This window comes from Hippocampus guttulatus, chromosome 11 (assembly GCF_054856545.1).
Source record: "Hippocampus guttulatus isolate MCC_2025c chromosome 11, RoL_Hgut_1.0, whole genome shotgun sequence".
Classification (NCBI taxonomy): Eukaryota; Metazoa; Chordata; class Actinopteri; order Syngnathiformes; family Syngnathidae; genus Hippocampus; species Hippocampus guttulatus.
This window is the reverse complement of record NC_141271.1, coordinates 15,701,564-15,723,277: the sequence shown is the minus strand read 5'-3', so window position 1 is coordinate 15,723,277 and position 21,714 is coordinate 15,701,564. Positions and strand designations below refer to the sequence as shown.

The 21,714-nt window shown below is 43.9% G+C and overlaps 1 protein-coding gene across 15 annotated transcripts in view; it reads right to left on the bottom strand.

Moving 5' to 3' along the window:
* Window positions 1-21,472, bottom strand: part of mycbp2 (MYC binding protein 2) — a 52,730-nt gene extending 31,258 nt beyond the window's left edge. For 10 of the 15 annotated variants that reach the window (XM_086122952.1, XM_086122961.1, XM_086122965.1 and 7 more), the window contains exons 1-27: window positions 20,808-21,472; window positions 18,400-18,475; window positions 15,839-16,054; window positions 14,982-15,135; window positions 14,661-14,857; window positions 12,462-12,704; window positions 12,188-12,259; window positions 11,941-12,037; window positions 11,585-11,658; window positions 11,180-11,321; window positions 10,324-10,400; window positions 9,556-9,760; window positions 9,297-9,461; window positions 8,878-9,036; window positions 8,036-8,240; window positions 7,809-7,954; window positions 6,854-6,964; window positions 5,482-5,586; window positions 4,090-4,209; window positions 3,169-3,250; window positions 2,745-2,862; window positions 2,307-2,665; window positions 1,576-1,748; window positions 1,359-1,484; window positions 1,161-1,288; window positions 988-1,079; window positions 86-220 (exon numbers count right to left, since the gene is read on the bottom strand). In XM_086122952.1, coding sequence (XP_085979078.1) covers window positions 86-220; window positions 988-1,079; window positions 1,161-1,288; window positions 1,359-1,484; window positions 1,576-1,748; window positions 2,307-2,665; window positions 2,745-2,862; window positions 3,169-3,250; window positions 4,090-4,209; window positions 5,482-5,586; window positions 6,854-6,964; window positions 7,809-7,954; window positions 8,036-8,240; window positions 8,878-9,036; window positions 9,297-9,461; window positions 9,556-9,760; window positions 10,324-10,400; window positions 11,180-11,321; window positions 11,585-11,658; window positions 11,941-12,037; window positions 12,188-12,259; window positions 12,462-12,704; window positions 14,661-14,857; window positions 14,982-15,135; window positions 15,839-16,054; window positions 18,400-18,475; window positions 20,808-21,082 — 4,052 coding nt within the window. In that variant the 5' untranslated portion in view covers window positions 21,083-21,472. The remainder of the gene's footprint in view (window positions 1-85; window positions 221-987; window positions 1,080-1,160; window positions 1,289-1,358; window positions 1,485-1,575; window positions 1,749-2,306; window positions 2,666-2,744; window positions 2,863-3,168; window positions 3,251-4,089; window positions 4,210-5,481; window positions 5,587-6,853; window positions 6,965-7,808; window positions 7,955-8,035; window positions 8,241-8,877; window positions 9,037-9,296; window positions 9,462-9,555; window positions 9,761-10,323; window positions 10,401-11,179; window positions 11,322-11,584; window positions 11,659-11,940; window positions 12,038-12,187; window positions 12,260-12,461; window positions 12,705-14,660; window positions 14,858-14,981; window positions 15,136-15,838; window positions 16,055-18,399; window positions 18,476-20,807) is intronic. The other 5 variants (XM_086122955.1, XM_086122953.1, XM_086122967.1 and 2 more) reach the window with 5 other exon arrangements.
* Between the last annotated feature and the right edge of the window lie 242 nt (window positions 21,473-21,714).

Here is a 21,714-nt window from a genome sequence, read left to right as displayed (position 1 = left end):
GAAAGAAAAATTAATTTCAGTATGTCTTCCAAGGTATGTTACTGGATACACATTGCATGGTACATAAACATGAAGTGCGTTGTACCCATCATCAGTGGTGATGGTAGCTTGCCCGTGCGATCCACAGTCACTGCTGGGACCAGACACCCGGGCCCAGGCCACGTACCACCAGCCCAACTGCAGCAAAACTGGCTCGTCAAACATCATGGCGTATTTCTCCCTGGAATTGATTTCAAAATAAAAACAATTTTAATTTAAATACGTTTACTAAGAATGAACAAATACCGTTCAATGACCGCCCAAGAAAGACATTTTTCTTTCATTTCCTTGACATTGCAATTGTGAACTCATACATCCTGCACAAAGAACTGGCGAAGGGCAAAGGGGAGGTTCCACTCCACCCAAAAACATTCAGGGAGAACTTGGCAAGAGAGTTGGCTGAAGTGGCTTCCGCACATGCTGCTGCACCACCACCACCTCGCTCAACACACCACATGCCCACTTTCATAAATGCAGACTGCCACAATAGACGCTTGAGGTGCAGACTCTGCCAAGCGAAAACATCACTAAAGTGTAGCGCATGCGATAAACCGCTGTGCCTCGTTCCAGATCGTAACTGTTACGCTAACTGGGATGCTGCCAATCGCAATAGTGTTTTGTAAATAGTTGTGGAATTTTTATGGTGACTGACATGTTGCCAACAATGTGAAAAGCGTTTTTTGAAAATAGTTTGTGGCAGTTTTGTAGTGGCTGGCATGTTGCCAAGAATTTGAAATTTGTTTTTTTGGAAATAGTTTGTGGTTGTTCGGTTGTTTTGTGTCCATAAATTTGTTGGACTTTCCACCAAAACTTTTTTTTTCAGCAAAAACAATTATCATTCTTCATGTTAAAATGTCCAGGAAGAAAGTAGGCGTCTACTTAGGCAAGGCGTATAATTACTCAAGTGGATTAGGCCAGTACTTGAGTAATATTTTATATTAACTGTACCTCGCGGCACAGTCATAGGCCAGGACGTCAGTCTCTGCGAGCAGATCCCCATCTGTCTCATGGTCGCCTCCATCAGGCCCAAGTTCAAAAAGCTGTGAAATTATTATTAAAAGATTCAATTGTGAGTAAGATGCAAATAAATGAGATCTTCATTTGAAATAAGGGTCGCCTACCTTGATCTTAGCGGTATATTCTCCTCTTCCACCGAACAGGCCCAGCCCCCCGAGCAAGATGTCAGCGTCAGCACAAAAGCGAATGGCTTCAACAGAGTGAGCAGAGTAGCCCCAACCGCCACCGTGACCTACAACATAAATCATCAATCACCGCTCTGTGGGAACCGATTTATATTTCCAAGTACCATATACACTTACTCTCAAAGCGGTTCACCACGCTGTAGTCCTCCTTGGAGTAGACCTTCATCACCGCCTGAGTCTCTTCCTCGGCGCTGGCCACACCCATCTTCAACTCCTGCATAGCCGCCAGGGTGTCCAGGCAACCTATCAACAGCGGCATCCTTCTCTTAGCACAAAACCATTTAGCGTTCTGGTTAAGGCTAACTACGGCGCAGAAATGAAGCTCTCGCATTACCAAGAATGTGTAGGGCGCCATGTGAGCGTGTTGTGGTGGCGAGCGACCCCGCAGGCAAGGCGAGCTCCGGGCTGAGGATGCTACAGCGGGCCTGTAGGTCTGTGGCGGAAGGCATCCTGGCATCTGCTATCACCGCATTATAGCACCACATCTCTTTTGAAGCTGGTAAGAACCTAACAGCACACAGATGAACACGAAGGAAAATGCAGATTAGTTAAAAACATTTTTTGAAGGGGCACGGAGGGAAGATGTGGATATCTGCCATATGTTTGTTACTTGTGATCAAAAGGGAGAGTGTTATGTGTGTTGTGTTTTAACAATTTACATTATTTTAGTGCAGGGGGTGGACAAAAGCTTGAGCTCAATGGCCACATTCGATTTTTATAACAAGCAGATGGGTCAGGTCATTTGAAGAAAAAAATGTATTTTTATTCACACAAAATCAATTAACTGATCATTCCATAAGATAAATGAATTGGAAAAATAAATAAATGCATCCATTATGCCATAGCTTACCAATCATTTAACCAAATAAATGCAAAATGTTCAAGCATTTTGTTATTTAGAAACATTCTTAACATTTCCATATATTTTAATATTTTTTGCCATATTTTTCTCACCCTGTTATTTTGTGAGAGCAATGTCAAATTTTTATTGAAAAAATTGTAACTGATAAATGTTTCATTGAAAGGTTATGTGAAAATGATAGCGCATAAAGACCCTGGACTGACCTCCATATGACATCATACACAGGATCCAGGCAGAGTCCAAACCCTTGTAGGTCCTCCTGCTCAGAATCATTGAAGGTGCGGCAGCTTCCGTCCATTTTGTTGATGAGTAAACATTTGAACGGCGGCGGCTCGGACACAGAGGACGGCACGAGACCAATGATGTGTTTGCTGGCAAAGATCTCGGAAGTGGCCAGCACGTGGGAGTTGATGAGCGCCTCGTCGATGCGTAGGAATGTTTGATCTCCGCTGGCGCCGATCCAGGTGGCCTTTCGTCCGTATTTGGCGCCGATGTTGGGCATGGGGGATGGCTTGGCATTCCAGTAGGGCATGTCGAGGATAGGTCGCCCAAGCTGCCCTTTCTGACAGATCAATTGTGTGTGTTTTGGGCTTTCAATGTGACTCATGTTATTGGTTTCATTGTTTCAACTATTTTCTTACCGAGAAACTACCAAAAGTGAAGACCTGCCCGTCCACTAGAAGAACAACAGTGTGGTTGCTGCCTGCCGTCACTTGGACACTCGGACCCGGAAGAGCCTGGATCAACGTTGGAGATCCCCTACAAGGTAAAAAGATGAGTTGCATTTTGTGAGGCCACTTTTTGTCAAGGATATACATTTGCAGAGCATCCAAGGTTTTCAAAGGAATTTTAGATAGAACAGCACACAAGACCATTCAAAAATACACAAATAAATAAATGAGAAAAAACTAAAAATCGTGCGGCACAATTTAGCATTGCTGTTTTTAATTTTATGAATTTTATTTATGCCCTAGGAGTGGTTTTCGTGCAAATATTTACAATAAGTAAGAAATTTCAAGATTATGAGGATCCCCGTTTGTTTATAAAAACAACCAAAACAAGTACCTGGAGTTTACGTCACCATGTCCAAGCTGGCCATGTTGTCCGTAACCAAATGTATAGACATCTCCATTCTCCATCAACACCACTGCAAGACAAGGCAACCATAAAAACCACAGGTGAAACGGCAATAGCAACTGTCATTGAATGCATCAGTCGTTATGAAACACATTAGTAATCAGAGGAGAATACCGTCTGATTGTATTTACTTCTTGGCAAGTGGCTGTTGCTAAGAAAGTAAGAAAGAAAGAGATATAAAGTGAGAAAGTATTAACTTTCTACTTCTATTCTTCTGAGCAAGTCACAGTGGCTCATGGGTGAGCTATTTTTAGAACAGACCCGTAGGCTAGTCATGTTAACAAGTACCTTCTGGCACCCTGTTATCCCACCCCCCCTTTTTTTTAAAGGACAATGTACATTTACGCAACAGCGCAAAAAGCCTCTGGCTGTCAGCGACGAGACGCCGTGAAGCGTTCACATTTGCAAACCTCGAGCGAAATGGGCGATAAAAACAAAATGATCGCTTCAAACGCTTCATCCGCGCCACTCAGCAAGCATTCGCGCCTGACTGCGCAAACTCCACTGACTATATATGGAAATGCGCCCAAAACATTCAGCTTGCGTTCAGTCTAACCGCAGGATTAGATTTACCGGTATCATTATTTGATCCTATCCAAGGAATTTATAAAATTGTGGCACACCATACTGCAGCATCCAGAACTGAGGTACAGCCACAGCAGCAGATCATCTTGGTTAATTTTACTATCCTAAACCAATGAATATAAATAATGGGAAATCTGCTCCACCAATAAGTAAACAGTACAGGCTCATCACAATCAGATTATCGATTTCCCATGATTGGAACCCCGAATGACCATATATTTAAATTTAAAAGGTTTAGGATTAAGGTTACGAAAAGTCATTTACCCGAGTGGTGAAAACCGCAGCTGACCTGCACAGCCCGCATTTCACAGTCAAACCTGACTGCCCCGGGCGGGTAGGTGGTGATTTTACTGGCATCTTTCTCACCACGCTCACTGCTGCCATCTAAAGAGAAGAAGAAGACAAAAATAATATCACATAAGTGGTACTGTTTTGAGGGCAAGAGAGGGTGGCGAAAGCTGCTAAGATCCAACCTCCAGAAGTCTCATGTCTACAGTCCTGGGAAAAATTTTGCTGGAGGGAAAAGGAGAGAAGGAAACCACATGCTGAGAATGAAAGAGGGAGAAAAAAAAACAGATGTTTGAAGCAAACAGTCCCAAAATAACGGGAAATAAAATAAAGGTCTTCTGCATGAGATACAACAGACTGTGTTTTTGTATTTTATTTTTATTACTACAGTGAGAAAATGTGATCTACTGATAGTCTTGTGTAAGAGGTCTGACTTGAGGTGTGGGAATCCAAAAAATCTGCGCCAACTCCCATAATCACATTGGACACAATGACTGACAACTGTCTGCGGTTTACAAAACAAACAAAAGGTCAGAGGATACCGGATGGCAATGACGATCAAACAAAATATTGACTGGCTCACGGTCCAGTGACTTAACAGGCAGCACTGAAAGTTAAGCACAAAGAAAAGGGTGGTGCGCACGAGTGTGTCAGTGACGGGTGCCCAAAGCTGTTGCGGGTAAAAGGGAAAACACACACAGAAGACTACAAGGAGGGATAGCTTTCTCTTCTTCGGGAGGGATGCTAAAAGAGTGGACAATTGTCAAATGCATGCACAGTGGACGCTCCGAAATTTTACTGTATCAAACATCACAAATTTCCTGAGATATTGGAATTTTAATGTTGAGCGAGAGCTCAGAACCTGTGAAATGAAATCATTCATTTCCAGCTCAAAATGTGGCGTCATGCAACTTGCATTAACTGTACAGGTGACGTTTTAAAGGAACATTTTCACAAGATTATCTGTCATTCAAGTACGAATTCAAAAAGCCTCCAAAAACACAGCTAGTGGCCCAAATTCCAGGGTCCAGTGTAACTTTTTATTCAAAGGAAATGGTAAAGGGATTTCATTTTCCCTGGCATGAAGTCATAATAAAAAGCACTGTGTTGGCAAAAAGTCTACCATCAGCATTTGATCCAGCCCACCATGCAAATTAAAAAATAAAAAAAATCAATGCTGAGTGGAACTGCTATGAAAAAGCCAACAAGTGAGTGAGTGTGGCCATAAAACCTAAACCTAAAGACACTTGAATGACCACGTCCGAGAGTGAGAGAGAAGTGGGTGGGACAGCCAAATGGGGAAAATGAGTCAAAAAAATTGGGGGGGAGGGGCTCCGTGCCCATCGAGGTAGTGTAAGACCGTAGTACCTTTGTGCTTGTCCCGTTTATGCCTTAGCGCCTGAAGGGGTCTTATTCTGGCTAGGGCTTGCTCACGCTGGTTCATTAAAATGGTACCGGGGAAAACAATGGGGCCTAGGGGAGAAAGAAACTTTCACATGCATGCAACAACGATCACAAATCAATGGGAAACAGCACAGGATAAATACACCATGACCATGCACGCTCACAGGAAAAAAAAAAAAAAATTTAAAAAGCATGAAGGAAGGCACCCAAGCTAGCGCAGCACCTTAAAGATATTTGAAATGAAAGGGGATGAATGCATTGATTGGTACTCATGCCATCCTAAAGTTCCCTCACTCTATATGAGGAGACGAGAATTATTCTGAATTTGCCACAGGGCTGCCACATCTCCAGCCACGCACGGCAAGTGCAGCCAGACCTTGGAGTTTGGAAAGTTGTTGCAGTTATTAGTAAATCGTTACATGTCTGGTATTTTGAAGTACCGGTAAATGTTGAGTTGTGTTTGTGATGGAGCTGTGTGTCTGTACGTGTACCAGGAGTTCAGTGGTTGTGGTGGTGTCTAAGATAGTATTGGCCACACTGAAAAAAAGATTAGTGAGAAAGAAATCCAGAATAAAGTCAGGATTACTTTATTCTTGCAAATTATAACTTTGCACCGTGCTTTTAATACTACAACTTGTAAAACACGTACAATTCCCATTAATTTTTTTTCTCTAAATTTTAAATAAAATATTGCATTTTTGTCCTCATGCGTCAACATTTTTTTAAATTTACATGTGGTAATATTATCACTTAATTCTAGGAGAATTACTAATTTATTGCTTGTAATATTACCAAAATGTAAAATTCCACTTTAATCTTGCAAAAGACTCAGACTTTCGTCTCATTCTTTTTTCCTCTGATATTAGCAATTGAGACTTTTTCTGTAAGATGATTTTATCCTGTGAATTTTGTGGGTTCCGCAATTTGTTGTTTCAAAATATAAATTTTTTATCTTTTGTTAAATACTAAAAAAAAAAAATCATATGAAATCACAAACAATTCCAACTTTAGACTTGTGGAATTAAACTTTTTCTCTTTATATTTGGACTTAATTCTCAGAAGATTTCAATTTTCTTTATCTCTTTATACAAATTTGTATTTATTGTCTTGAATACAAATGTATTCTCTTAATTCTACAAGTGTATCCTCAAAATAATATAAGCCTTTCATTTTTCTGTGTGGCCCATGCTGATATGATATGCTTTGATGCTGGGTCACTCCGCGCATGATTAATAAAAACCAACAACATCCCGGATGAACTACCATGGGAAATTCTGGCCAGATATGATGCCTGACATAAATGGATGGTCCCCAACTGTCTTGACCTCATTCCTACCTCGTCCCTCCTCCAGCCTGTGTCGGCGGTTGATCCTTTGCCGTTTCTCCTCCTGACGGATCTGAATGTGCTCCTCGATGTTCACTCCTGGAGGGGGGGGAACAGGCACAGCTGATAACAAAAAAAAGGATGGGTGGGTGCAGCCAGGCCAGATAGATGCAGGATGGGAGGAGGAGAGGGAGCAGAGCAGAACACAACAAGACACACATCAAAGAATGAATGATGATGGAGAGACGCACAGGACTAACAATGACTCAGCTCAACAAGAGAACAAAATGAGTGACACGGGCACATGGAATGCAGCAGAAAAGCAACAGGCAGGGCAGTGTGTGCGTAAAAGACTCAGAAATAACATGTACGGGTTTCCCTCAGCCTTGTTCAAAGTTGCCTGTGATCCCTTACGCAGGTTGCATCAACCTGCACACCCCTGAAAGCCGAAAAATCACCTTATATAACAGGTAGATGCCTGACAATTAACCATGCTTATTATGTATGTCAGTGAAAGTACATGTGAGAGGGACATCTTGTGAGTAAGTGGTAAGGTAAAGTTGGTGGGCCAGAACACAACAAATCCTTTTACACTGCCTGTCAAAGATGCCCTTTTCCTTGCCATCCTTTTGATGTAGCCGGAACAGAAGCGCCAACTGTGTATACACGTATTCTGTAATGCTAGGACAGAAGTGTGAGGTGTACAACACGACACTTACTATCCCCGCTCTATGGATTTCTCATAAATTTCAGGTTGACTTTTTTTGTCCTACGACTACATTCTCGTAAAACTTCAGCGCTGGCGTTGACCTCATCAAATTATCCCGATTGTGGGATGCCATGCGGCCTGTGTGAAAGCTCACACAGTTGCAGCCAAGGTGGCCAAATGTCGGATCGACTGCGTCAAATTTGTCTGATCGCTGCATAAAAGAGGCTCAAGTGTTACAAGATGACAAAAGGGCATTACCTAGAAGGAGATCCAATGGGATCATCTCTTTGACTGCGTCGAAGATCCCTCTCTGCCGAGCCTCCTGACCATCGAGCTCCCTGGCACATGCCTTGCAGCAGCCGCACGCCGAGCAGCCAGACTCTCCCGACCCACAGCCACAGATGCTGGTTAACAACAACAACAAAATAGTTACACAAAGACCGGATGTAATTTGAAAGATGAGTAATATGTCGATGTCCTCTTACCCTCCAGGTACTCTATCAGGCCGCCCACTGCTGACGCAGCTGGCGCCGTAGCCCGTGCAGTCGCCACACACAGTGCAAACCATGCATTGGTCCAACTTCCACTTGTGCATGCCGGACTGACACATCATGCTCTTTTCCTCCTTCTCCTCGAGCTCATCCTCCAGGTCCTCATCCATGGCTGTGGCCATGTTCTCCACACCGAACGCTGCAACAGACATGCCAGGCAAGCAGGTTTCAAATAAGCAATGATGGTTAAAGTTCCTGCATCCTGAAAATATTTCTTCTCAATCTGACACATCACGGACAAGAGTGTTACCAAAAATCATGATAATCATCCCATTCTCTCTGCTCTCAAACGCCGTGGCAGTGTCCGCTGAATGGACTGACACCACGCCTCGTTCAACTACCAACTGTCAGTCTATTACCACTGGTAGGACGTGGAATACATTTCCTCAAAACCTCCAGTGGCCAAAATACTGCATATCCCACTAGATTGCCGCAAAGCTTTTCCACACCACGACGACGAGGTGCTCCAGAGCGGCAATGCCAGCAGGCTACCCGACATTAAGATGCATTTTCGTGGTGGGGGCATAGCTAGCTAGCTAACTGCACATTGCAATTGTGCTGGATAACCACTGACGCCAGCAAAGGCGCTCAAGTTCTTTTATGGTGGGGGAGGGTCAACTCGTGCCTGACTTCCAAGTGCATCACTGGGCCCCGTTTCAGCCACACCCAAAAGGGGGAAAAAATGAAAACTAAATCACACATGCTTTCAGCACTAATCTTCAATCGTGTATCTGGCGACAAATCTCTGACTTCACTTGTGTCGTCGTTTTGCCCACCTTTCCCAGCCTGGCTCATGGCCCCTGTGTCTCTGCCGCACTGGCCCTTGTTGTTCACCCCGAAGGTCCACACTTCCCCGTTCTTGGTCAGGACGCACGTGTGGGCTTTTCCCATTGCAACCTGGGTCACAATGTGGCCTTTCAGGTCGGTCACCTGGCCTGTGGGGACCAGACAGTGATGATGACAAGACAGAGGAATTAATAAAAACAAAGTGGAAGTAAAAAACACTGAAGATCGGAATCTATAGAGTTGCACAATGCTAGCTATGTATAGACCACATGTATGAACGTATATGAATCCATTAAGTCTGTCACAAAACCTTTCCTCAAAAAATCAGTTTGCACTTGAAATTGTTACACTCCAGGGGGCATTGGACTTTGGGGGGGTTCCACTGTATTTTTATTGATGATGGACTCACAAGTGCTGTCGCTGTAAATGGCATCCTTTCCGAACATGTACAGCTCGCCGTCCTTGGTGACGATACTGCTGCTGCCGTTGTTGCACGCCGTATACACTGCCATTTTGGTCTCTAATTTGATCATCTTCTTTGGCTTGTAGGGTTTGGGTTGTCGCCGGCTTTTAGCTGAATAGGGTGGCAGGGGAAAAGACGCAATCACGTTAATTCTGTTATGTTGCAATCTGAGCCGGAATGGCATAAATGTGGACATCTCTCCTACTGGACTCTCCATCTTCTCCTTTACTCGCAGAACCGGTAAAGAAGACGCTTCCATCTTCGGCCACTAACAACGCATGGGAGCCATCGTGTCCGACGGAGAACTGAAGGATCTTGGGGGATTTGGTAACAGGAAGTTCCACCCATTTCCCGGCGGAAGGGCCTCCCTGCTTTATGCCCAGACTTTGATACTTTCCAGTGTAGTAGATCTGACATGAGAGGATGAGGGAAGACGAGTGATAAACCATCGTATCAATACATTCATAAAAAATATATATCTTCAGGACTTGAGTTTCTCATGGTGGCCAAAATACTGTAACGCCAGAGGTGTGAGCACAGGGTATATTGTAGGGAGGTGCTTAGCAGTGTTGCGAGACGAGCCGACATTAGCCCAACCAGGTCCAAAGAAACGATCAGCAAGCAAAGTCGCCTTCTATTGTTATCTGGCGAGGCCTTACACGGTGTCACACCCACTGCACAGAAGCAACTAACTACGCCTTGCACACCCCCCCGGCCGAACAACATACTTGGCATTGACTTCTGTTTCTATAAAGAAAGGGTGTTTCTACGCCACCTTATCCCCTGCCTAATAGCATTAGCAACATCCGCATCTAATTAAAGCCTTGACTAAGAACCAAAATAGCAAGGATGGCTCATCGCTACTATATTGTGTGTCGATCAAATCAATCTATTACTCCGAGATTGCGCGAGTAAACCGAATGACGTGGTTAGTGAGTGTGCGACTTGAATAATGCAGGACATTCACTCTCACCTTCCCAGAGGCAGTTTTCATCAGCGCAAATTCCCGGCCAGCTCCAAGCAACGCTGCCTCCTCATCAAAGCCTGTGCCTGTGAGATCAACACAGCGTTTTGAGTTATCGCCTCATGAGGCCAGGATACCTTCCGGCCAACATATACAGACTACGACCATTCAGTGTTGCATTTCCTAAAATAGTGGCCTCGAATCTAATAAACGCGCAGCATCAAGAGATATCCACGTATGGCATCTGCTTGAATAAACAAATCCCGCCCCTCAACCGGATCTTATTGTAACGCATTACTTCCATCAAGTATCATCATTTATTTGAAGAGTAATCAAATAAGCTATGCACTCCAATAGGTCACACGGTGCGCCGTCGGCCTAAGATGAAACGAAAGACCTCCTTTCACGACTGAAGATGCCTTTTTTAGGAAAAACAATCGATACAGACTCTTTTTTTTTTTTAAATCTCAGTTCATAGTCGTTCATCGTCGCTCACACACAGATATTAATAAAATGATTTCTAAGCCATTTGAAATGCTGCTGCTGACCAAAACAGCAGCAACTACCAAGAACCACGAAAAAGGTCAGATGAAGGACAGAATGGAGTATTACGATGTTACATATGTTATATTATTATGTTGTCAAGATCCCTGCACAGGATGAATAAATCTGATTTGTTACTGTTATTATTATTATTATTATTATTATTATCATTCTACTTTGTAAAAATACAGTTGAAAAGATAGTAAGCATTGCGTACTCTCTGCAGTTGCACAACTCAACATGCTACCCCTCTAGCCACTAGAGGAGGAAATAAAGTTTACTGTATTTGAAAACACCATCATGTCCGTTTAGCATCACTCACTGATAATGTGCAGATCCTTCTCGAGGTCAAAGAGGGAGATGCCGCAGGCGTGCAGGCACTTCCTCGCCAGTTTTAGCTGCAGTTCCTGCTGCAGGCTCGGGTCGGAGCTCATAGTGTAGATGCGCACCACAAAACCGTCCTGCTAAAGAGACACCACACGACGATGTTAATACCTGCTCTTGTTTTACAGCAATTTGATTGCTGACATGATATGCTACATGTTGACAGCCCAGCTCTCTCGGAACAATACATGACAGCATTGGAATGAGAAGAGGCTTTGTTCAAATGCAGAGTTTTTGACTGCTGGGAAATTTGGAAGAAATTCAGTGTAATTCATAATAAAGTTCTTGGGTATGTTTGGTATTCATTCGAGATGGAAGTAACTTGGAGGAGTTTAAGACTCACATCTTTGCAGGCTGCGATTTGGTTGATGTGGTCTCCGTCGGTAAAGAGTATGTTCTGCCCATCCGAGTGTTGACCTGGAGAGAGGAATGTTGACCGTCAATACTCACGATTTATCGCTGGTGCGAGTTTAATCAATCTTTGTGTCGATGACAACAAACTCAATTGTCGTCCGGCTTCTACAAGAGGCGACAAACCTCAGAATGTTTAATGTATGCGTGGTGGAGCTGACATCAAATAAATTCAACTTTGCTAAAGTTTATTCAGAGAGCACTTTAGAAACAACTGTTGTTGCAGACAAAGTGTGAGACATAAAACAGACAAAGACTTAAGCCAGTATATAAACATTATGTCCACACCTGGCATGGTGACGGCCCCCTCAGGCTCCAGTGTCTCAGGATTGATCTTGATGGCCGACATGCTGTGGTTACCTGTGTCCCGATACAGCAAGTAGCCCTAAGGGTACAAGACAAACCCGCTGCTCATCTGGACTATTAAAACAATGATCTCCAGGGTGGGCTTGCTGCAGATACTGGTTGCGATTCAGCTGTAAACATTTGACAGTCCATGTGCAGTTGCTGAGTCAAAACGATGCGTTGAAATTACCTGAGCGAAGCCCAGCCACGACCTCTTCTCTGTTCGATTCCTAATGCGCGATGTGGAGTTGTAAACATGACCCTGAGGAAAAGGTCAATAAATAAGACATCAGCAAAAAAAAATGCCCGCACATTCGCCAGATGTATACAAAGGCAATGACTACATTTGAGTCTGAGAGAGAGTTACGTGTTAACTTATTTTTTGCTTTATTGTTGGCATTTTGTATGTTTTTCTTCAGAGCAGGAAACACATCTTCCGGCTACGTATGAAGGCAGCTACGTACCCTGACAGTGCCGCTATACCCCGAGCCCACTTTGTAAAGTCCGTCCTTGCAGAGCAGGTAGAGAAAGGAGCCATCCGTCTGCAGGAGGCAGCGCTCGTCCTCATCGATGGTCACGCCTTTCAGCACCCATTTGTTCATCAATGCCGCACGTTTGATGCCGTTCCCAAACCAGTCCTGGATTTGGATCTTTCCCACCAAAACCGCCTGCACACTCCTCTGCAGGGCGTTCAATATGGTGGGCACCTAAAGGAATCACATGTGTGAGTAAAGCTTTTCAAACTCACTACATTGGGCCTTTGGTGACATTATGGGGAGTTGTTATGGGAAGTAAATGACGCTCCTGGCACTGCTGATGACTCGTTTAAATAGTATTACGACCTGCAGTGTGAGTTTTCCCTCGTCTCATTGAGCTAAACATCACATTACCACGGCAGTTATACTCCCCCACACCCCTGCCCCCCCCACACACACACAAATACACACACACACAAACGTGCAGTGTGCAGAGGAACACACTTCCCGCCAGCATGCTTCTGTGATGACACAGTCTCGTCAAGGCTTTAAATTCAAGAACCCAGAGGGAAAAATACAGCTTGCAGCGTGTAGGACGCAAACTGACACTTAATTAGGTAAACCTACACAATCAAATTAGATCCAATGAAACAGAAAAAACAAACAAAAAAATGTCGCATTAATTATACAAATAATACTCCATTTTGATTGAAACCATCAGACTATATGAACTAATTTTGTTATTGTGAACTACTGCATCAAAGGCATTTTCATTGAATAAGTTGTTTTGGCTACTTAATTAGCTATGTGATTAAATTACAAATACATAAATTATTTTATTTTTTTACACTTACACTGAATCAGATTTGGGTAAATTCAGGTGTACCTAATGTTAAAGCCAGTGAGTGTGAATACTGCGGTGAGTGGCTGGGGGTGTTTATTTCTTCAACTGCAGATGGAAGAAGTCATTAGGAACCTACCCACTCATCCGTTTTCTCAAACGCTGGTTGGCCAGTCCAAGCTGACTTTGGTCAAGGACCAAGGTTACAATCTGGACTGGTCCCCAGTCAATTGCGGGGCATATATTGACTAGCAGCCATTCGATTTCACACCTATGGCACATTTACAGTCTTCAATGTACCTAACATGCAAGTTTTTAGAATGTGGGATGGATCCAAGGAGTGGGACAGCTACTCTTGATGGTAGGTTGCAGTCAGACGAAAGAGAGGACTTGGCAGAACAGAAGAAGTCATCAGGAAGGGTAAATTAATTAGTGAGGGGACTGCAAGTCGGCTGACATTTTGCCAAACTCAATTTGGACTGTCCGCATTGCTTAAAATAAATGCAATAAGGAGGTGCACTGTGATATTGTCTCTATAATATAAACCTACATGTCCTCACTGCTGCTGGTTAACCAAATGCAACATTTCTAAAATACAGTCGTGCCTTGCGATATGAGTGACTCGACTTGGAAATACTGAGATACGAGCCATCCTTCAGCTGACTTTTTTTTTTTTTTTAGATATGGGTTCTGTCTGGCAGTGAACTCAATTCATCTCACTTTACAATAAGCAAGAAGTTTGTAACACTATCAAAAAAAGAGGCTTCAAGCCATTTCCCCTTTGGTTTATTGACAATATAAACCTAAACCAGAGAGAATTTAAATTGTTTGCCTTACTAAAATCCGGTTAGCTAAATGCTGGCACATAATGTAAAACGCCCACAGAGATGCTAACAGTTAGCATCAATACTGCAGCCTTAAGAAGCAACTGATATTTGAACACAAACTGTGCAGCAATACATGTGCATAGAAAAATACTCACAGGAATATTTTTTTTATCTTACATGAAAAATGACCGAATCATCTCAGAGAGTCACTTGGAGAAGTATTAATAGGAGGACTTATTCATTTGTGTCTTCATGTTCTGATTATACTGCCTCCCGTTGGTTCAGCCAGGCACACCAGAAGGAACAGTACAATGAATTGGACTGCAGCATTTAATCGTGATGCATAAATTGTATAATTATATTACTACATTGGATTTAATTATGTTATTACTCTTTTTTTAATTAAGTGTAATATTATAGAGTGCTATTTTTCCTCAGTAAAAACAAACACACACACAAAAAAAGTGTGCGCCCCCCCCCCCCTCTACCCCTCCACACCCGCAGTTTTTAATCAGTCACCTGTATCGTCTGGCAAGCATGGCTGCCATTGTTGGTGAGAATGGCGGAGACGGCCTGCAGAATCTTGCCTGTGTCCCCCCAGGAGACCACCAGGCTGAAGAGGCAGGCGCAGGACAGAGCAGTGATGGCCTGTCCCGTCGGGTCGTTGGGGCCCGTGCTTCGGACTGTGGTCTCCAGCAACAGCTGGTAAAGGGACTCTGAAGGACAACATGTATTCAATTGTTAAGACATTCAGGAGCAGAAAATGTATTCATTCACTGAAATTGCATGCTCGTTCTTTCTCCAACATCAACGAGAACGATTTGTGTGCGCACTCCTCACCCAGCACATCGGGAGGCTCAGTCTGGAATCCCTCGGGCTGCTGCCCCTGCAGCATGTCCAGCAAGGCCTGCAGACTGCGCAGGCAGAGCGAGGGGTGCGAGAAGCGCGTCTCCTTTATCAGCTCAAAGACCCCACACAGGCCGATGCCGATGATCTACGGACACAGAAGAAGCAGAGCTGGAAGCTAAACCAGTTATATGTGCATTCTTAAAGTTTGAATTAACTCTCTAACGAAACTTAAATGCTATATTGGAGTACTTGAAAAGAGGGTTTTATTTAATCTCCTAGATCATCATCCTATAAAAGAAATATCCTCTAGTCACAGTGTACTTTGGCAATCACCATTACGAGTTTGTATAACGCTCCCACTTGCAAAATGACAGAAATGAACAAAGAACGCTCTTTTAGATCCAGTTAAATGCATGCTCGCTCTTTCTCAGTGCTTGTAAGCGACCAAACACAATTGAACTTGAGGACTAACCAGAGTCATCTTGTGATAGACGATAAAAATCAGGCAGGAAACAAATTCATGGCTGTGATGAGATACACAACATGAACATTGCAAGTGTGTGCAGGCGTAAGATTTAGCGGGCCATAACCAGTAACTGATGACACCATCATTTTTTTTTTAACAGTATCTCCACCCCCGCCCATGTTAGACTGGGAGCTTCTTGTGAATGGAAATTAAAATCACTCAAAGGGAAATGTGGGCCAGGCAAGATTGTTAATCCTCCTGATAGGGATTAGAACAGTCTGGGAAGGTGATATCACATCATACAATATAATTCAATGAAAAATAAAAAAAAGATAAAGGCCTATCAGGATCTCACTGCATAATGATAAACGAGCATCCTTACCTTTGGCAGCTTGATGGCTGGCTCGCGATACTCCTCCTCCTCCTCGCTGTCTGAGTCGCCACTCTGCACCGAGCTCCTGGAGGCCAGCGCCAACGAGGCCTCCCTCTGCTGCCACTCCAGCACGCAGTGGCGCACGTTGCAGTAGACGTTGAATGCGGACGGGTTGCTGTGCAACTTGATGTCAGGCACGCAGAGAGCGCCATCGAAACTCTCCGTCTGTGGGAGCCAAAGTGACAAAGGGGAAGAGTCAGGAATAATTCCTGCGTGTTGGCAGTTGTGGCAGGAACACTCTCACTAGGACTGGGCGATGAATTGATGTCACCAATAATTTGAGTTTGTACGAGATACGATCTGTTTGAGGGGTGTGGGGAGTAATTCACATTCACTCTCCCTAAAAAAATGCTACTCCAATTGATTCAGAGGCTAGAAATATGAAGCAGTGGGTCGTAAAAGAAGCGCCATCAAATAATCATCAGGATGAGCGCACTAAATGGTTGGCTTTCTCCATTGAGGCATTTTTAGCCACAACCCCGAGGGAGAAGGAACCTCAATGATCGATTGCCATGCCTCTCATTGCCCTTTGGGCATACCCGTGACAGGAGGTGATGTCATCTGTTTGGGAAGGGGCGGGTGGGGCAGGAGAGGGGAGTTGGGACGAGGTCATTCATACTCAGCTCAAAGCAACAGGGAGGATAGATGGAGCAAATCCATCTAGCAGGGCGTCTGCTGCTCTCCTGCCTGTAGCACTTTGTGTTCATTAAGAGGACAAGGCTTTGGAAGGCATGTAATGCAAACCCCGTGATATCAATGAGAACACCAAGGAAACAGAAATAGTCCATTGCAGAATTAAACTGGCAGATCATAAAGCCTTCATTAGCAGTAGGCAACTTTGAAGAAACATTCTTGTCAGTAATATTTTTAACCGTTATGCACTGTAAAAGTAAAATATTAAAAATAGGGATGTCCCAAAATCATTCCCCAAGGCCAAAAAAAAAGCACTGTTTCTCTAGAACTCATTTTTCAAAACTCATGGTGCATTGTACTCACTCAGGTTGAGGGGGGCCATTGCAACCACATTTTCCATTGTCATTTTGCCCCCCCCCCGCCCAACATAGCGCTTTAGCCCAAAGATGCCATACAATGGCTCCAAAACATTACTTTTATATTAGGCATGGCTCTAGCCTGAGCAATAAAACAACTGCCGTTTTTCAACAAATATCAGCTGATAGGATCCCACAAAAATATCCATTTATCGACAAACTCGATAATGCCGAAACGTGAACGTAGGGGAGTGTGCTGTATGCTAACAAACAAAACATCAGAGCCCCATCTTCATCTGGCTTCCAGATGTTTTTATTCTGATTACAGGTCAATGTGTGCATGAAAAAATGGTGGGGTAGAACTGCCGTGACAATGGCAGCGAGAGTTCTCTGGCAAGCCGAGGTTGATCACAAATCCAACATGACTGCCTGTACACTAGCCACCCTTTGATGCCTGCATGCCCGTCTCCACTCTAACTCCATTTTTAGCCCCTTTCAAAAAGCCCTGTGTAAAACTGCTTTTTCCCCCGCACGTTGTCCTGCTGTGTGAAAGGCACCAGCATCCGGCTGACGTCACAAAAGTGGGATGCCATGTTGCTGTGTCAAAAACATACTGTGGATTTATTTTGCACAATTTGAAGCTGATCCCAGGTGTCAGTAACATGCTTTATTAAAAAAATAAAATCTAGTATTTCTTGTCTTGCTTAAATTAGCCTGTTTGGGAGGGCGGCCTTTTGTCATTCAAGTGAGCAACTTAAGACCCTGTTGCATATATGGCTGGTCCGATGGCAAGTATGGCTTTTGTTGACGACAAGTGTCAGAGGTAGGAGATTGAAAAGGCAAGTCGGCGTCTTCTCCTTGCGTGAGTGTGGAAAAAAAGCAAGTGTCCAAGAAGATAAAAGCATTGTCACGAGTGGATGCAGCCCATCACACACTACACTGTGTTAATGTCGCGCATGGACACAACACAAATTAAAAACTGCACTGCCAACACATCAACAACTTCAGCTTTAGGACAGCAAACTTCAGCTTTAGGACAATTCCGATTTCCACTAATTCTCAAGGGGGAAATATAGTTTCAAAATGTGAGCAAACAAGCGGTCAGCGAGTCTGACCTTGAGGGAAAAGCAAACAGAGCAAACAAAATCAAATGTTCAGTCTGCAAAGTGAGGCAGCAAACTGCCCCACATCCTCCTCAAGAACAGACAGGGTCTCCCCTTTGGATGGAGGAGTTGGAACCAGGCAACTGTTGCCGTAGCGATGCGGAACACATCGGGTCGCTTGGCAACAGGCCGTCACTAACACGGATGAGCCACCGAAGGACCCCCCCCCCCCCCCATCCCTCTATGGTGCATTTCGTATTGTGCTTCTTGGCACTCTCCTCGCCGCTTTTGAGGATGAGATGGAGTCTGGCGCCAAACATGATTTTTATCAGAAAGACTCCACTTGATTATGTGAATTTTGCGGGTTGCGCTTCCATAAGCATAACATAATGATGTAACATTGTCATGCATCTCTTACCTTTGTCCTCGATTTGACTTTGGACTTCACCTTTTGTCGCCTTTTCAGCTTCTTCTTGTTCAAGGCTTTCTTCCCTCTGAAAGAAATCGGCCATCACAGGGAATATCCATCAAACAGTGATGGGAAACCTACCACGGGTGGAACCTATACAGCCCCTGAGAGTATTTGATCCGACCTGCTATGCAATTCTAAAAACAAGTAACACCTAAGATGGATGAAAGAAAGAAAGAATGAAGAAAAAGACCCCCCAAAAATTTTAACCCACCAATACAGAATCTTATGACATTGTATTTTTTCAAACATTTAATGTGGCCCATAATTTACAAAGGTGAAATGGCCCCTGACATGATATATTTACAGAGGATTGAGTGTAAACAACACCTGTTAAATGGCTTTATTTACTGTACGCTAGTAATATTACAATGTTCTTTACAAGACGGCACACAATTATGCTTATGTTTTGTAGCACCGGTGAGTATAATGGTTTGTGCTTTAATGGCAGCAAAATTTAACATTCACAGAAAACTCCCTGCCTTGGAAACACACGGTAGCTGACGAAAAAGATGATTTTTGCAAATTAAAAAGACATAACTCAACCCAAAACATCTAATTGTCATTTGCACTGTTCTTGCCTCACTGAATCTTCCACATTTTGACAAAGACTCAAAGACGTTGCATTGCTTTGGTGCTCTATTTTTGGAAGGTGTCAGAGTCCAAATTTAAAATGGGTTCACACACGAGAATCAAAGAGAATAGTATTCGATATTTTGTTGACATTATAACAGAAGGAGAAAGTAGATGTAGATACACTGGAAAAAAGATTACCATTTTAAATAATTTAATGTTCTTAATGCTAAGTGCACAGCCTAATTCTAGCGTGGGGGGTCATATGTATCCATTACTCACATAACATTGTAAAAAAACAATCTGAGGGAAATTGATTGTAATGTAGCAATTGATTGCAAGCAGCAGAACCACTGTTAGTTTACTCTCAACTTGTTTGATGCCTGCTATGCTATTTGTTTGATGGCATGCAACATTAAAATAAGCTTCCATGGGGGGAGGAGGGGGTTTACAAATATTAATTTATAAATCAGTTTCCCCAGAGGCAACCACAGAATTGTATTCAAACAGATATCCATGATCTCAAGAAAATGAAAGTAGTGGTGGTTGTGAAACAAATAACGACTTCACTTTCTGATTGAGTCATACGCTGCCGCCCTTCCAAGTCCAAGTCTTATTTGATAGGTTGCTTCTACCTTGGTCAATGAAAATGTGAACTTGAGACCATGACTGACAGAGGCCTCTCTGTATCATGTGTAACAACATTTTAACACATTCTTCCCTCCAGCACAGCAATTTAGAGGGGAGGACACCAGTCTTTTGTATCTCCTTCAATGAAAAGGTGAATCTAAATAGTGGGTGGGACAAAATTAGGTGCACAATACATTTTACTTTGCATCCTCCCTTGCTTGTTTGTTTAAAGCTATATTTCTACCCTCCTTACTTTCTGTTGTTGGCTTGACATTATTTGTACCTGTAAAAAATATAAGGTTACTTAAAAAGTGCACCGCACATTTTGACCCACCTGTACAATCGATCTTAAAACTGTAAGAGCGTTTGATTTTACTGAAGAAAAAGTCTCCTCATTGTAAACTGACGTTGTGGGCTGCTGACAACAACACAATGAGAGTGAGGGATGATGCAGCAATGACCCAGCTCCTCTCCAACCTGACTGACAATAAATGACGTAACTCTATTACACGCTTAGGGCAAAAAAACTGCCACTTAAGATCACCCACCTCCTCCTCCACGCATAAAAAAAAAAAAAACATGCAGACACGTTATCTTGTCACTGTCATCAATGTGTACCACCTAAAAAAATACTACTAAGGTCTAACGCTCCCATGTTTTAGTTGGCGTCCAGCTAGCTGGCAGGCTAACTAGCTAGCAATCGCAATAGTGACGCCGTTGGGCCTAAACAGACATTAATGACCACGACTAAGTTATTTAGATGACAAGTGTTGTGCTGTGTAGTATAAAAACCACATTTGCCAATCAACCCCCGTTTGCGCATGCTGGACGGAGCTAACGGGAGCTACACAGATCTCCGACAGGCTAAGGAAGTCCCTGGACCAAATGCTACCTTCGCAAGCTGACCCCACCAGGAGTGCCCCCACCACCCTTCAAAACAGCGCACCTCCTGGGTTTATTTATTTATTTGGGGGAGCTAATGCGACAACTGCATGAACCATGAAAACTAGGCTAGCTCGCGAGACATGAATTACATTTCGTTTACGGTCGCCGTGTCCAGCCGGGGATATGACGTTGGGCTATGGTTAGCTCCAAGCTAGCCCCGCGAATGACAAGCCAGCCTCTGCCATGAACAGCCAAATAGCCCCACTCACCTTCCTGGATTTAGTCCTTGCTCTTTATCGTTGATGGCAGTCGTATAAATCCTCCTGTATCTTTCCGCCAGGGCTCTCCCTGAGAGTAAAAGCTGGTACCGAGTCCGACAGTCAGACTGGGCTCCGGGTGTCGGACAGGGACCCATACCCGGCCCAATGGTGGAGAGATCGGCTCCTAGTCCGTAAATGACCCGGACTCCCAACCCCATCGACGGTGAAGAAGAGGGCAGAATCCCTCCACAGGCGGCGGCCGCTGCCGCAGCGGCACACATCATCGTTTAGGAGCACAATGCATAAATGAATCACGCAAAACAGAAAGCCGCTCAATCACGCCCGGCCATCAGGTACAATCTGGGTATTGTTAAATCCACCGCGCGCCTATAACGTGCCCCTTTTAACGTTGCGGAAAATGGCACAAATTTTATCCGGGATCGGCGCTTGTTATCAGGGCTAATTCAGCAACCGAGGTCCTCCTCCTCTCTCCCCTCCTCCTCCTCCTCCTCCTCCTCCCCCCGTGCGTCTCTTCCTCGAGCTACAAGAACATTCCCGATAAAATGTCCAAAATATCAGGAGTATTCGTTATGTTGGGGATTCGTTGCCATTTGTCCCTCGGAAATGCGTTGACCCCCGAGCGGCTGCACCCTCAGACGGTCTGCCATCTTAGCTCCATCATCCCTCCCCTCCCCTCCCCTCCCCTGCACGGTGTGCTGCGTCGCTTCGCCCGCACGCCGCCGGAACACGTTCATTATTGGGATTATTATTAGCCTCCAGGAACATTATCATCATCCAGTGGCATTTATACTATGTAGTATGCTTGCGGATAATAATAATTCCTTTGGAACATATAGAGGAAAGACTCCGAGATTTCCCCTATGATTGGCATTGTAATTCCAAACGATTGTATAGT